The 16,150-nt window shown below is 39.2% G+C and overlaps 1 protein-coding gene across 2 annotated transcripts in view; it reads right to left on the reverse strand.

Moving 5' to 3' along the window:
• Positions 1 to 16,150, reverse strand: part of Epg5 (ectopic P-granules 5 autophagy tethering factor) — a 104,825-nt gene that overhangs the window by 33,018 nt on the left and 55,657 nt on the right. For both annotated transcript variants that reach the window (XM_047526427.1, XM_047526428.1), the window contains exons 22-27: positions 15,889 to 16,055; positions 14,056 to 14,277; positions 12,069 to 12,192; positions 8,703 to 8,847; positions 4,941 to 5,112; positions 3,396 to 3,558 (exon numbers count right to left, since the gene is read on the reverse strand). In XM_047526427.1, coding sequence (XP_047382383.1) covers positions 3,396 to 3,558; positions 4,941 to 5,112; positions 8,703 to 8,847; positions 12,069 to 12,192; positions 14,056 to 14,277; positions 15,889 to 16,055 — 993 coding nt within the window. The remainder of the gene's footprint in view (positions 1 to 3,395; positions 3,559 to 4,940; positions 5,113 to 8,702; positions 8,848 to 12,068; positions 12,193 to 14,055; positions 14,278 to 15,888; positions 16,056 to 16,150) is intronic.

Raw genomic sequence — 16,150 nt, forward strand, 5'->3', positions numbered from 1 at the left:
GAAGCATCTGAAATAAAATGGCCTGGCAACATTGAATGGGAAAAGTATGGGTCTGGAATTTTTAGAAGGAACGCAGGTTTGAAATCTAACCGAACTAATTATCAGCTGTGTGACTGGCAGGTCTCTTTAAGTGTCTTTGAATCTGTTTCTCTGAACTCAAGCTAATTTTCTGACAATTAAGTAAGATAATGTAAGCAAAGCACCTTTCATAATACCTGAGATATGAGAGTGACTAAGCAAGTGACAGGAAGAACTCTGAACAGGACTGGGAAAGGCAGTGGTATGCAGAAGTGGGACCATCCTTACTGCTCTCCAAGATCCAGTGCTTGGGAGACTCTTGAATTGGAGTAAAAATGTCAAGTGAGCAATGTGTGGTATTTAGGCTGAGATCTGTACAGAAAGCATGAAGCTGTTCAAATGGGCCAGAGGTAAGCACAAGCAAAGAATGACTGCTAAATACTACTAGGAGAAAGTTGCAACTTCTATAATGTCTTCCTTTCACAGTCAAATAATATCTACAAAGTTCTAAAAGTAGTTAAATCAAGAAACTTACATGCAAGGGATATAAATCTATAGCTGGTCATTCTTTCAAACACATCCACTCTGTGGCACTATGCGAGGCACTGACGATATAAACACAAGTGAGACAAGGGCTCCAACCTCGTAGAACTCAAATAACAGAGAACTAATCATGATATATTACGAGTTGTAACACAACCTAATAATCAGTGTGTGGTGACTTTCACTGATTGTTTCAAGAGGTGTTACAAGGCACCTACTATGTGCCAGATGGTAGAAGTGTTCAAACAAATAAGCATGGAAACCATATTCCCAAAGAGTTTGGTCTAGCAGGGGGAGAAAAGAGCAAGAGACTGCAATAGCACTGTGACACAAGCTGCCACGGAGGGAGGGAACATCTCAACCCAATGCAGGAAGACCTCAAGGGCTTGCGCCAAGTAGTGAAGGCTGAGCAGGCGGTCAGGAACCAGAGGTAGGAGAGGGACAGAGGCAGCTTACGCATAAGGATCACTATATGAATGTGCGTGTCATGTTTGGAGAATGGAGGAGGCCTAAGTGGCTAGAAAATAGAATGTTTGGGAAGCAAGAGAATAAACAGTGCCACAGCAAAAGATCAAGAACAGGTCCTGAAGGGCCCTACAGTCTTGTTCCTTTTATATACTAAACAGCAAATGTGACGTTTTAGCCTGGAAATGTGATCAGCTCTGTGTTTAAAGAGTTGAATGGTAGAATGGAAAAGGGAGATGAGGAGAGACACTGTGCTAGAAGCCTGATGTGACAGTTCAGGGGAGAAGTGAGGTGGGCCTACCATGAGTCAATGGCAATGGCCATCATGAGAAGGGAATCAGTTTAAAGCCATGTCAGAGGCCAAACCAATATATTTGGGGAAGCAACTAGATGATACTAAAGCTAGGTCTCCATCTGGGAGACCAGGGAGGCAGAATTACAGGCTTGGAGAGTAAAGATCTCATCAGTGGGGGAACCTATGGAATTTGAGGTATCCATAGGACTTTCAGGTAGACTAAGTAGGCAGGTGGAAATTAAGCTCTGGAACTCAGAAGAGAATTCTGGGTTAAGATCATTAACATATGGCAGGTGGTTTTTAACCTCTGGGGGTCACGGACTACTCAAGATTTACTGAGCCTATGAATTCTCCAGAAAAAAAATTTCACATACACTTTTAGGAGCTTCACCAACCCTCTATAGACCATTCATAGTCCTCAGATTCAGAATTCCATCACAAACAGTCAGTGAAAGCAGATGATGTCACATGAAGAAGGGGCTCAGGAGTGGAACCAAGCACAACTAGCAACCTTAGGGCTGAACTGAGGAAGATAATCCCTGGAAAATGAGATTAAAGAGGACTCAAAGAGACCTCATGAAGTTCATTATCACCAGACAATAGCTATTAAACAAAATCAAATGACTGAATATAGCTATGAAGTGGACACTAGACACATACATGTACATACAGGGCTAGATTTCTATGTATAAAAATAGCAAAATCTGTCTTTTATAGAACATGATAATTTTATCATGAGTTGTAAACACTCATAACTAACCATCCCTATTCTTCACAAACACCATGCTTCCCTAAACTGTTATCTATAATCAAATATATCCATTTGGATAATGGGTAGCTTTAGGTTTGAGCACAATCCCTGGTCAAAATTTGAGCAAAACTTATTGACTGGCAAAGATAATGCCCAAGTTTCATGGCTAGGGTTTCAACTTTTCTTCTACCTTGCTCTTTGCTATTAATGTGTAGACCAAAAATAATAATTTTATCTTCAATTCACAGAAGTATCAATCAGCAAGCACTGTCCAGGATGGCCAGAACAGCATCAATTAGCAATTACTACATAACTTTCTAGAGACATCTTTTTTTCCCCCCTGTTTGGTACTAGGGACTGAACCCAGGGATAATCTACTTCTGAACTATATCCCCAGTCCTCTTCATTTTTTATTTTGAAACAATCTCTCACTAAGTTGTCCAGGCTGGGACCAAGTAGCTGAGATTATAAGTATAGACCACTGCAACCAGTTAATAGAAATCTTAGGTCTAAGACTGTAAAAGCTGTTTACTGTCTTCAAGTTTTTAATTCCCCTCACACATATGCATTATTGGGCAAAATAATTGTTGAAGTAGATAATATTGAGACTGAACTCCTAGGGGCCATCAGTGAGGGTTATAAAGTTTCTGGAACTTTCCAAACTGAACTGAAAGTCAGGATACTGGGCAAAGAAGCAGAAAACTAAAACCTGCTTTAAGAAAACTTGAATATCTCTAATGGTTTATGACCACAAAACATAGCTATTTTTTCAAATTATTTAGGTTTCTGGAAAAAAAAAAAAAAAACCCTCCTTTTTCCCTCTGTCTGTCCTTTTTTACGTTTTTCTCCCCTTTTTGACAAGCAATATAAGCAACTGCCAATTATTCTTTCTAGAACTGAAAGCACAAGTATTTCAGTGTGTTTGTAAAAACATCTAAGCAAGTCACTGGTAGGCCTGGGGCTATAGCTCCTTGGCCTGCCTGGTGGTATCTTCCACTGTATATCCTGAGAACCAAGTTAAGCTGTTCTTCTTTGGCTGGGGCAGCAAATATTTACAACTCTTCACAGAGCAAATTATCAGCCAGAATTAGTACTTATCTTATCTGCATTTCTATGAATTCCTATTTGAATATCTGTCTTATAGCACTCACATACTCAAAAAAATGAGTGATTAGCTCTGTGGGTTTTCACTCCCCCTAAAGCTATAAAAGGCTTCAGGACACAAATCATGTGCTATCTTTCTTTCAATTTTTTTCAACAATACACCAATATTAGTAACTCAATTAAAATTTTCTAAATTACAAAGAATATAAACAATCCTACCTGAACTGTTACAACTGCTGCTCCTTGGCATTTCTTACCACTGCTGCCTCTACACTCCAAATGCAGTGTGATCTGTTCTTCTCGATTCACATACTGTTTGGGCATTATGTCCAACAGCTCACCATCCAGGGCAACCTGCTGGGATTCCCGAAGAGCTGCAGTTCTAAAAAACAACCCAGAAAGTAAAAGAAAGTCTTAGGAAAGGTTCTATGAAAAGTGATAAAGGCTTCCAGCTACCCGAGCCAGTACTATAACACAAGACAAGTAACAAAAAAACCGCAGGTGTGTGTGCCAACGCGTGGCCAAACCAACTCCTAGCAGACAAACCAACCAGAAAGTTAAGAAACAAGCGGGGGGGGGGGGGGGGGGGGGGGGGGGGGGGAACGTCTAATGATAAAGTGGCACAATTTTTTAGCCAGAAACAAATCTCCATTTAGAATATGTGGTATATTGATATGACTTTTAAAATGGACCCTGAAATATACAAGAACAAAGGAGACCTCTAATTTAATCATGCTAAAGGAATGTCTTGATTTTAAATACCAGACACTTTTAATTATTAGCAACTTAAACTGAAATATCGAAGACTAACAAAGCTAAGTATGAGTGGTGGAGCACATGCTCGGCATGCGGAAGGCCCTGAATTCAATCCCTAGCACCACCAAAAAAAGAAAAAAAAAGCTAACTCTGTATAGGGGATGTCAATACCATTCTAATTGTATTTATTATTATGTTAATGGGCAGATGCTCATGTGTGCACACAACACATACCCAATAAATATGGGAACCAAATGCAGGCAAGAAAAAACACATCAATAAAAAATTGATTTATATGGAATTTGTAAAAATAAAGCTTATTTAGGGAGGTGCTAGGAGAATAAAATTGACCAAATTATACTGTTAGATTGTGTGCCTGTACAAATATGTAACAATGAATCTAACTGTTGTGTATAATTATAAATTTGCCAATAAAAAGAAAAAAAGATGTAGAAAAACAAAAAATAAGGCTCATTTACTATTAATAAAACAGGCTTCTCCACTTATGCTCCTTATGAGACTGTAAGCTAGAATGGAAACTTTGCACAGTATATTCCATATCTACCATGTGAACTAAAAACAATGAATGACTTCCCCACACTTCAACCAAGTGACTGTCAATTTTTTAAAGAACACAGAGTTAAGAGATCAAAATAGTGACAAAAGAAAGCAAATCTCATTTCATTTCCACTTCCAACACCATTTTCCAGTATCAGAAGATCTACTCAGGAGAGGCATAAGAAAATCTTGGCCAACAATGCTGATGCTCAGAAATGCCTCCACAGAAAACAAGTAAGATTGGCAGTCCATGAGGAAACCACACATAATTTCAACATGAAATTAAAAGACTTGTCAAGACTTAGTTCACCAAATGAACTGTCTGGGCCAGTATGGTCAAATTAACCTCACAGTGAGAGCGCTGATGAGGAAGCCAATCAAGTACTAAATCATCCAGGCTGACAAGGCAGCCAGCATGGGAGCATGACCCCAGAAGGTACGTGGTCTTACCTGGCCTGCTGCTGCAGCAGATTCATGTCTGTGCACACCAGCTGGGTAGTCTCCTTTTGACTCAGCAGCACAGATGAGGAAATAACTGGCACAGGAGGCCTCATGGGGTGCAGAACAAGGGGAGGTTGGGGAGCCTCGTGTTTCCGCAAGTTACTTAAGATCCTTTCTTTGGCTAAAAGAAAAGCCATATTTACAAGGCAATGGGTACTAGTAAGTAGTAATATACCAAATGGGTACAAAGCTCTGCTCTATTACTTCATAAAGAAAGCTAGAGATCCCCAGATTAGTTCCTTAAACCACAAGGGGCCTAATGAATAAAATCATTATTTTCTGGTTCTTGTGAGTTTTGAGTAAGCACCCAAGGGCCTAGTAACATTCTACTAGGAGCAGGAGCTCAGCAGGGGCACGTGATATAATTCAACAAAATCCCTGTCCTTGAAAATTGTATACTCTAATAGTAGCTAAAAAGCAAATGCTAATGATATTATGTTACTACTTGTGACGGCCTTGCATGACATCCTAAGCTATTTGAACTTGATGTCAGTGTAAATGGGACCTAGAGAGCAGAACTAAGCATGCTCGAGACCCACAGTAGGTACCATCTAGATGATGGCTGCGGCTAACAGCGTAGGTTCAGAGGCAGGTAGTCCAGTTAATAGCTTAATGCCACCATCGAGAACACTTCACAGGATAAGAGAAGGAACAAGCATTATGGAGTACAGTTAAGTGAAAAATCTACAACTAATTCAAGATTTGAACAGGAGGGCTAGAAGTTTAAAAGATAACATGAAGAAAGGTGTTGGCATAAAATCCTTACGCACCCACATTTATGCAGTCACACAGCCAGTTGGTTACTTATTTATTCACTCAGCAAAAGCTTTGCAGAGTCCAAATAAGCTACCCAGTTCCATACAAAAGAAATAAAGATGAATCCGTACCAAGCAAATCTGCACTAGATTGCTTGTGGTCTCTGACTGATTAATCAATTTTAAATATCTGATATTTCTTATACTTAATATGGAGCACTGTATACACTATGTTTCCAATAAATTCCTATCTCTGCTCCCTCTCTGCACCATGCTACACACATACCAACAGCAGGTAGGAAGTGAAGAACACTAAAACTACTGTTGTACACCAGATTCTTTCAATAGTAAAGTTATCAGAGGAAGGAGAGGTCAAGGAAACTTCAGGTCAAGAAGTCAAGTCAACAGTATTTAAGCGACTACTATGGATTTCCGATCTCATTCCAGATGTAACATTCAATTTTCTATTCTTGTTGAGAAAAATCAAAGAAAATTTAATAGCCATGATTTTACTTGGCAGAAGGAGACTTTTATTGTTTGTACCCCAAACAGAAGGAGGTTAACATTCCAAAAGGATCAAGTTTAGCATTGTCCTTCATAACTGGTGTTTTTCCACTAAGAACAGCACTCTGTGCACAGATGTGACGAAGCTGGATAGTCATCACTGGATAAAACTTGTGACTATCTGTGTTAAAAGTTTCTTTCAAACAACATTAGAGGTCAAGACTCTGTCAACCCAATAAAATTTACCATATAAGAAAAATCAAGGATAATATTTTAAATACAAAAGAGAAAATAATTAAAATTCAGGGCAAACTTTGGACCACGATGGACAAAAATTTCCGATCCTATAAAACAAAATAGGCCAAGAAATACAAATCAGTATCACAAGTAGGCTGGTCAAATTCTCCCTACAACCACAACCACAAGTTGAATCCTTGGGTATAATCATCACCTCACCTGCTTTCATTTGAGAAAAACCTGAAAGTTATTATTCAGAAACGCAGGCCCCAATTTTGTTTAGAATTGCAAAAAGAAGAAGTAGGATGTTAAGTGGTGAACAGAAAGGTCTCAGGAGCCAGATAGCTCTGCCACCTTCCTGGATGTGGCCCACATAGGCAAGATACCCAACACCCATGCTACCCCTTGGGTTGCTTCTCTGCTCGACAAGGAAAACTCGTACTAAGTTGATATGAGGACTGAGTTAACACATATAAAGTACTGGGACAGGGGCCAAAACAAACTAAGGGTTTCATCAATTATTAGATTAACTGCAGATTAGACAGTTAGCCTTTTAGGGCAGTATTCAGGCACCATGAAAGCACTGCAGACAGGCAGGCATGAACAGAGAGCATTTACATTTCCAGATCTAACTTCATGTTCCCTCTTCTCATCTAACTTTATGGAGAAGAAAATGAAAATCAGTAGTTAGGTGGAAGGCAATTTTCATACCTTCCTCTGTGTACCTTTCTATATTGCTGCCTTTTTTTTTTTTTTTTTTTTTTTTTTTGGTAATAGGGATTTAATCCAGGAGTGCTTTACCACTGAGCTATATCCCCAAGCTCTTTTATAATTTTTTATTTTGAGATAGAGTCTCACTAAGCTGCTGAGGGCCTCGCTAAGGTGCTAAGGCTGGCCTTGAACTTGCAATCTTCATGTCTCAGCCTCCCAAGTGACTGGGATTACCGATATGTGCCACAATGTCTGGCTTGCTTTTTTTTTTTCAATGAGCACATAATTTTCATAATCTGAAAAATATCATTATTATTATTTCAGGAGGAAAAAAAAACAAGGAGAAGGATGTTGGAGGGAAATCTTTTTGAAATATTTGATAAGACTGTTAGCACCTTCATTTTTTAACGCTTAAGCCCATAGAGGATTCTATTTTTTGCTCTTCACACACCTAACAAGCTAGTTGGAAAAGAGCTGGAATAAGCAAATTAAGAGGGTTTTTTTGTTTTGTTTTTTTTTTGCCTTTTCCTGAATCACTTCAGTTTCTATTACATTATATATGTGATTTTTTGGGTGATGATTATACTTACAATTGTATTATATGTTCTGTATTTTAAAAATATATTCAGCAATTAACATTAACAGGTAAATTCAAATATAATTTTCTATAACTATTATTGAAATACATCAGCAACTTTGTAGGTTAAATTGGCTTTTGATAGCCCAGCATAGAGAACTGATAATTTATAACATCCTCTAGAAAAACACACTGTGAGAAATAAGCAACATAGAATATTTTGGAAATGTGGTCCATTTGAATGGTAAAGGTTCCGGGTACAGAAAAAAAATATAAAAGAAAAACAGACTTTGAAATATTAAAACTGTAAACAGAGAATAATTACATTTGAAGTTGCACTTTACACAGTTTCCTAAGTAAATTGAAATTTCTTTTTAAAGCATCGTAAAAGAAATGAATCATGAGCATCCTGGTCTCCTTTCCAGCTAGGTGCAGCCCTGTATCTCAGTTTGGGGCAATGAGATGTTACTGGAAAGTCTGTGAACAGCTTCTGAAAGAGTTCTTTCAGAGAGATTCTCCTCCTGCTGATTGGCATGTGAATGCAAAGGGGACAGTTAAGCATAAACAGCCATCTTGAACTGGAAGGGGATGGCACCTGTGAGAACAGGTGACAGGAATGAAGAAGGAAGGAGATCCTTGAAGGCTTGCAGGGGTCATGAGCCCACCCTGCTGCTCTCAACTGCCTGCCCCCAAACTTCTTCTATGTAAGAGAAAAGTCAATCTCTACACAAAAGAGAGTTAAGTCATTTCTGGTTTGGATTCTAATTCACAGCCTAACCTAGTGCTAAGTGGTAAGTAAGTTAACACTGAACTCAAAAGCAATTCTCAGCAGACAGATAAAAGCATGGAAAAGGTAATCCTCAATGACTCTGATTCAATCATTCAGTCAGTCAGTCATTTGAAGGGGCTGATGATAATGTGACTCACCCAACAAAGGATCAGTGAAGTCCAGCTGCACTGACAAGCTGCAGGGTATGGAATGGGATTCAAGCTTGGCCTGCATCCACACACCAAGAGTTTCCTGGAACTCGTGATAGATACGTTCCATGTTCAAATACTCCATCCACAGATCCTGGAATGAAACCATAGTACCTGAACTCTGACAGGCCAATTACTATTCATATATAGAACTATACATTTAACTATAAAATGAACTAGTAAGTTTCAATATGAGATGGTCAACTTCAAGTTCTCTAGCATTAGGATGGACTGCATTTTAAATGGTCACCAACAATGTTAGCAACAGTTGCAATTTTTTTTTTTTCTAACTGTACCATGATTAAAAAAATAACTTCTGCCAAGGGAGATAGTGCATGACTGCAATCCCAATGACTCAAGAGGCTGAGACAGGAGGATTGCAAGTTCAAGGTGAACCTTGGCAACTTAGCAAGACCCTGTCTCAAAATAAACAATAAAAACACAGGGCTGAGGGTGTGGCTCAGTGATACAATGCCCCTGGTTCAATCTCCAGTACCACAGGAAAAAAATAAATAAATAAGTAAATAAACAAAGACAACCAGGGATATAGCTTGGTGACAATGCCAGTGGAATCAACCCCCAGTACCAAAAAATAAATATTAAAATTTTTTTCACATTTAAGATAATAAAAAATTTGAGCACTGACTAGATACTTGATATCAAGAAATTATTAATATTTTTCTAGATGTAAATGCTAATGGGTTATTTTATCCTATCTTTTAAAAAACCTTTATGTATTAAATGAACTCTTAAGTTTACCTCCAAGATAATATGGTAGAGACAGTAGATGGGCTATAGATAAAACTAGACACATGGTACATGAAGGGAAGAGGAAAAGGCACATCTATTACATTATTCTATTTTTCTAGATGGCAGAATTTATTCATAACAAAAGAAGAAATAGTAACTAAAAAGAGAAAAAGAACAGATTCTAGTATGTTCTTCCCATGTTCCAGTGAACTATCTTGCATATTCTGAACTGAATTTTGGGGATCACCATATATTAGAATGGTGGGCTACCTTGAACAACAACAAAATATGTCAGACATTAATATACACTAAGAGTACACTTCAAATATTATGGCAAATAATCAAACATGGACTATGGTTTTGTAGACAATGATTTCTTTTTTTTTTTTTTCTAAATTATAAGTGTTCCAAAGTCCCAAGGACTCCTCTAAACCTAAAAATGTACTGGCTTCTCAAAAGGCAGCTGTTACCAAATACTAAATCATTTCTAAACTAAGCATAGGGCGATCAGAGAAGTAGCTCCAAAGTACTCCTGCGCCCAATCCTGAGTCCTGTCTGTACCTGACTCCTGCTATGTAGGCATGAGTTCCCTCTCCATGGTGTTGCCAGGTCACCCTGTCCATCTCTGCACTCAATAATTACTAACAGCGGCTGACAGATTAAAGCAAACACTGGGAGTTGATGATGGGTAAGCAAAAGACAAAACTGGAGTTTTAATTATAGATTTTTTTAAAAAGGGAGTTACATATTAAATGGTAAGCAAAAACTTAGAAAAGAAAAAAGCAATTGATTGCAATGCTAAGGAACCGGGATAAATGGGCGAGAACCAAGAAAGCTATGGTAAATTTTTAAAAACAAGTATCTAAGTACTGATCAAGTACCTATTATGTGCAAAGGTTTGGATAAGGACTTAGAATGTGGAATATAAAGAAGAGATGGGCATGGAACAGCACTAAAAGGATTTCAGGTCACCAGGATCTCACACTTCCTTTTCCTATTTCTCTGCTCCTCTATCCCCAGTCTTATTTCTCTGGGCCCTACATGTTATTTCTCAGAATTCAACCTTTAGTCCTCTGCTTAATCTGAACATTTTATCACTCTTAAACCCACTCTTCCCGCCCAGCCTCATTCCTGAATTCCAGACCTGCACCTCCCCTCCAGGCCATGTGCTTGATAATAGAGCTTGATAAGAAGCTCTCTCTGAAACCTGCAGGCACTTCCTCTTACAACATTCCCTATCTTGGTAAATAGCATTTCTAACTGCCCAAGTTAGAAATTTGGGAGTTTTTGTATAATTAACCAATCATAAAATCCTACTGATTGTTTCCTCAATATATTTTTAATTCATTCATTTAATCACTGATGCTATTTCAATAGCTTTCAAAATAAAGACTTCGGAAGAGGGCTGCTGAAGTGGCTCAGCAGGACAGTACTTGCCTAGCCTGTGAGAGACTCATCTGTCCCCAGGGATCAGTTCATAGGTCACCCCCACTGCAGCCCCTCTATTCTCCCACAGCACCCTGCATTCTGCACCCAGTCTTGATCACATGTGCAATAAATGTTTAGTCCCCTCATTTGACAAGAAGCTCCTTGAAGGCAGGGACTATATTATATCTCGTTTTGTATTTTTGGTATTAGACACCTAGAATTTAGAAGGCACTCAGTAAGTATTCATGGGAGAAAGGGAAGGGAAAAGAAAACAGCATAACCTCCTGGAGAGGAAGTACTACACATTATGTGGAAATAGGTAGGTTTAAGGATCCAAAGGCAAGCCTCTCAATCCCATCCTGGTATTGGGGTCAATGCCCAATACAGTTCAGGCCCTAGAAGAAAGGATCCAGAACAGGAGAGACATGTCTTTCCCAACCTCAGTCCTACCACAAGCTAGTCACAGAAGCTTCAAGAAAACAGAGATTAGAAGTTTGGTTCTGAAAAAGGATCAAAGACATCTTTGGCTGCCAGAAAGAAAACAGCTTAGGACACAGAGAGACTAGAATTGAATGGTTCTAGAAGGGTCACTAGAGCTGAGACATCAACAAGTAAGCCTCTTCAAAGACAAAGATGAGCTCCTCATCTCTTCCCTGCAACGGACCTCCTGTGTAATTTATGAGTGCTTATAATTCTTTCCACTTATGGCTGGGCATATAGCTTGATGGTAGAACACTTGCTGCCTGGCATGCACAAGGCCCTGGGCTCAATCCTGCACTGCAAAATAAAAATTTAAAAACCTTTCCCTGAACTCTTTTATGGTAGAGATGATTGCTTAAAAATGTTCTGCTGCTGACAATTTAAAATAAAAAAGAATACAGTCAAAGAAAGACTATGTAGAAGTTGTAGAAAGCTCTAAAATGAGTTTAGGCTTCCAGGTGAAGTTATGGTGGGGACAGAGACCAAAGGGATATCTTCTCAATACATCACTTATATACTGAGAAAAACTGCAGAAACAATGAACATTCCCATGGCCACCCATTTCCATATCAATAAGTGGTTTTACCCTTAGATTATAACTATGACTGGTTCAAATGACATTCAGAAATGCTCAACAAGACAATGCCATAGTTTCACCTGCTGATTCTGCATCACTTTCGCTAGCCTGTGAATATCATAATGCTTTGGTAGAGAAGGAATATAGGTATCTCCTTTTTGAAAATTTTCATCTTCTAGCCATAATATATATACATTGAAGAGCCTAAAAGATAAAAACATAGTTATGTAAAATATTTTTAAATGTTCAGATTAAGTTTCTTACATTGCTAGGACCTCTGGCACCGTCTATGAGGATAAAGAAAGCCCACAATCCAGAAAATATGCCCCATAATCACCACCCCTTCCCAAAAAACTCATGGTCCAGCAGTGGAGAACTGTCACTGAGTGTTAAAATCTGATGTAATAATTGCTAACACAAAAAGTCTGAAGAAAAGGATCTGAGAGCTCCATTAACACACGGTTAAACACAGTGTACAGAAAAAAGTAACTGAAGGAGATGATTATACCACAGCCCTAGGATCTGAATTTGCAGTGTTGCTTTCCTGGGCAAATTCAGTCACAGTAAGCCCTAGTGTTTGGAAAAGAAAAATAACAATCAAATGATCAAATTTTCTCTTTCAGAGAACCTTTACATTGGAAAAACTTGCCAGCCCTAGGCTCCATGACCAGCTCCTGACTTGAAGAATCATAAATCAAACTCACTGCATGTGTGCACCCTGTTCCTACTAAGAAGGAATAAACAAAGCCAGGCTTTATTTAAAAAAAAAAAAAAAAAAAAACCTTGCTTTTCCAATAAAAACTTTTTTAAAAATATAATGCTGTTTCCTTTATTTTTTTTTGTTTTTACAAGGCACGAAGTCCGCTAGCTAAGGTCACTGATATTCTGAGCAGCTGTTTCCATCAACAGAACTAGAAAGGTAGCTGGCACACACAGATGACCAGAAGTCAGCACATGGCCACACTCAGTGAAGTAGAAGGCTACCTCCTTTACCTCCGGGGCAGCGTGTCTAGAAGAGCAACATGGACAGGGAAGTCAGGGTCTCAAAGGGAAGAGGTTAGTACATATGTAGTTCTCTCTTCGTTTCTGACTCAGTGAGACAGATGGCCACTTTATAAACACCACAGTGGGTGGATTTAAGAGAGGCAGAAGGAGTATTAAAGTCTTTCTTGGTTGAACTGAAATGGTCAGAGAAAACCTTTCACTGATTAATCCTGGTTTTAAAAAAAATTAGCTATCCTTTATCGAAGGAAGGGAAGAAATTATTTTGAAGGCTCAGAGCAAATCCTGAGGGCCTAAGGTCAAGCCACCCTGGGGCCTCGGTGCTAGATAAAATGTTGGCTTTCCTCACCGAGCTATTTTGTAGTCAGAGTTAATTATTGAGTCATTTTTATTAAGTCCTATTTATAAGATTAATATTTGGTTTATATTAAATTTACAGATGAAAGGTGAAGGAACAATGTGAAGAAAACCCAAATTTACTTCCTAGTTCTTAACCTTTGGTTTTGATAAACAGTTCAGGGAGATTACTTGACTCCCCAACACTACTCCAGGTGGAACCCTGAATCCTGCAGGACGACTCTATGAGCCACATTTATACAGCACTGCCGTGGTCACTGGTTTCTTTTGAAGAGCTCTTCTAGCAGGCTTTAATAGTTGTGTGCCTTCTGTGATCAGTTTCTTTTGGTTTATTTCTATTTTTACATGAAGAAATAGAAGAGAAAGGAAGTAATATTGTACTTTATAAACACTGTGCTGTAAGTGGAAAATGCAATGTCTTAAATAAAACTATATTTAAAACTGGCAAAAAAAAAAAAAAAAAAAGGGAGAAAAAGAAGAGAATGTCGGCATTGATTATCACTCAGACTCCAGCTACATCCAAGTGGCTAAATCACTTCTCTCTTGAGGAACACAAAGGAAAAACACTTCAATGTGCAAATGTAAATCAACGCCTCCACATTCAGTCTGATGGGTAGAGTAACACGGAGAGTCTGACCATAGCTAACTGCGCCAGCCCAGTACCTACGCTGCCAACAACTAAGGGAAACTGCTAAGCGGCCATCATACCTCACAAGTTCTGTGTGCAGTTCTGGAGAAGTCAGGTAACCAGGGGTGACATCCTGGCTCTCTGGTGGCCCTTCACTGCCCTCTGCTGGAACACGGAGGGCCTTGCTCGCAGCATGGTGGAAGTCGGCCACCTCAGTCAGGCGCCTCTTCATGTCTTTCAACAAGTTGATATGAGCAGGACTCTGAAAAAACCTTCTTCCGATACAACCATCTATGGGTAACCTTAAAAAATAAAAGCACAGATCTATAACCTTTCAGCACACGATCTTCTTTCTATGTGGCACAAAACAGCAATTAACAAGGCAAGTTACTATGGCTGGGTCCACACACCATTAAATCAACCCCTATTACTTCTACTTCAAAAGATATTTGGAGAATTCCACAAGATATGTACAGTAGTGTTTCCTCATTCATGGTTTCACTTTCAGTGGATTCAATTACCCACAATCTAGCCTGGTCCAAAAATATTAAATGGAAAATTCTAAAATAAAAAATGCTTAAGTTTAAAATAAATTTCATTTCAGTACATTGTTATAATGGTCCTACTACATTATTAGTGATGTTAATCTCTTATTTACCATGCATAATTTATAAATTAAACTTTACAATAAGTATGTGTGTATCTAGGGAAAACAGCATATCTATGGTTTAGTACTATCCATGGCTTCAAGCACCCACTGGGGGTTTTGGAACATATCCCCTGGAGATAAGGTGGGACTATACATGAAAGTAGTTCTAAAAAGAATAAAAGCAGGGGCTGGGGTTGTGGCTCAGTGGTAGAGCACTCGTCTAGCATGTGTGAGGCACTGGGTTTGATTCTCAGCACCACATATAAATAAAATAAAAATAAAGGTCCATCAACAAAAAAAGGTCCATTAAAAAAATAAAAGCAGCATGGCACACTGCTGATACAGGAGGATCACAAGTTCAAGGCCAGCCTGGGCAACTTACTAGACCTGTCTCAAAATAAAAAATAAAAAGGGCAGGGGAGCTGGGCATAGTGGTTCATACTTATAATCCCAGCAACTCAGGAGACTGAGGCAGGAGGATTACAAGTTCGAGGCCAGTCTCAGCAACTTAGCAAGGCCCTAAGCAACTTAGCAAGATCCTGTCTCAAAATAAAAAGGGTTGAGGATGTGTCTCATTGGTTAAGCATCCCTGGGTTCAATCCCTGAACCAAAATAATAATAATTAATAATAATAATAATAAGTGCTATAAAACTCAAGGCTTCACCACACTTAGAGGAAGGAAGCAGATTAAGGATAGTCTCTGCTCCTGAAGAACTTGTAATCATAGAAATAAGAAGCAACAAAGAATCAGCATGCTTACATTTTAAAGAGGACGTGAAAGGAATAAGAGGAGCTGGGCACTGAGGTGGGAGCTAGAAAGCAATGATCAGTATGGTGGACAGTTCCACCTGGCCAAGGAATCTTCCCATCCAGTACAACTGCTGGATGCCCCCAAGCAAAACCCAAGGACTGTCAGACACAGCCTGGCTTTTGCTCATACCTGCACCTTTACCATGAGTGCCCCTGCACAAGTCCCACAGTGGTCACACATGCAGCCTCTGTTGGGGCAGTTTCTCTCCCTTTGCCATCTCCAGAGGTTCTATGCTAAACCTTGCACAGTGTGAGGGTGTGGGACAGAAATGGCAAAGCAAAGTTACTTCAAGATACCCCAAACTCAAAAAAGATCTATTCTAATAAATGTTAAACAGAGAGGGGAAGAGATTTCTAGTTTGAAATCTAAGAATGATGCTGACTCGTACTCCAGTGTAAGAACAGTCTCAGGAAGGGGCTCACAGGAACTTCCTACAACACTGGGTACCATACCCATATTGTGGTCCTGGGCGGTGAAGATACAGGAGGAAGAACTTCTGCCAGATGAGCGGCAGAAGAGGGTGATCAGACGGTGTGACCAGAGCCTGGTGGGCCCAGCGATAAATCAGCAGCCTCTGCAGGGACGGGACGATAGGGAGCTTCAGCTGGGTCTGGGCTTTCTACAAGAGAGAAGGGGCTTTAGCAACTGAGAAACAGATCGTTTACTCTAAATGACCCAAATGCAACACTAAACACTTCGTTTTCGATTCAGTAA

Source organism: Sciurus carolinensis, chromosome 15 (assembly GCF_902686445.1).
Source record: "Sciurus carolinensis chromosome 15, mSciCar1.2, whole genome shotgun sequence".
Classification (NCBI taxonomy): domain Eukaryota; kingdom Metazoa; phylum Chordata; class Mammalia; order Rodentia; family Sciuridae; genus Sciurus; species Sciurus carolinensis.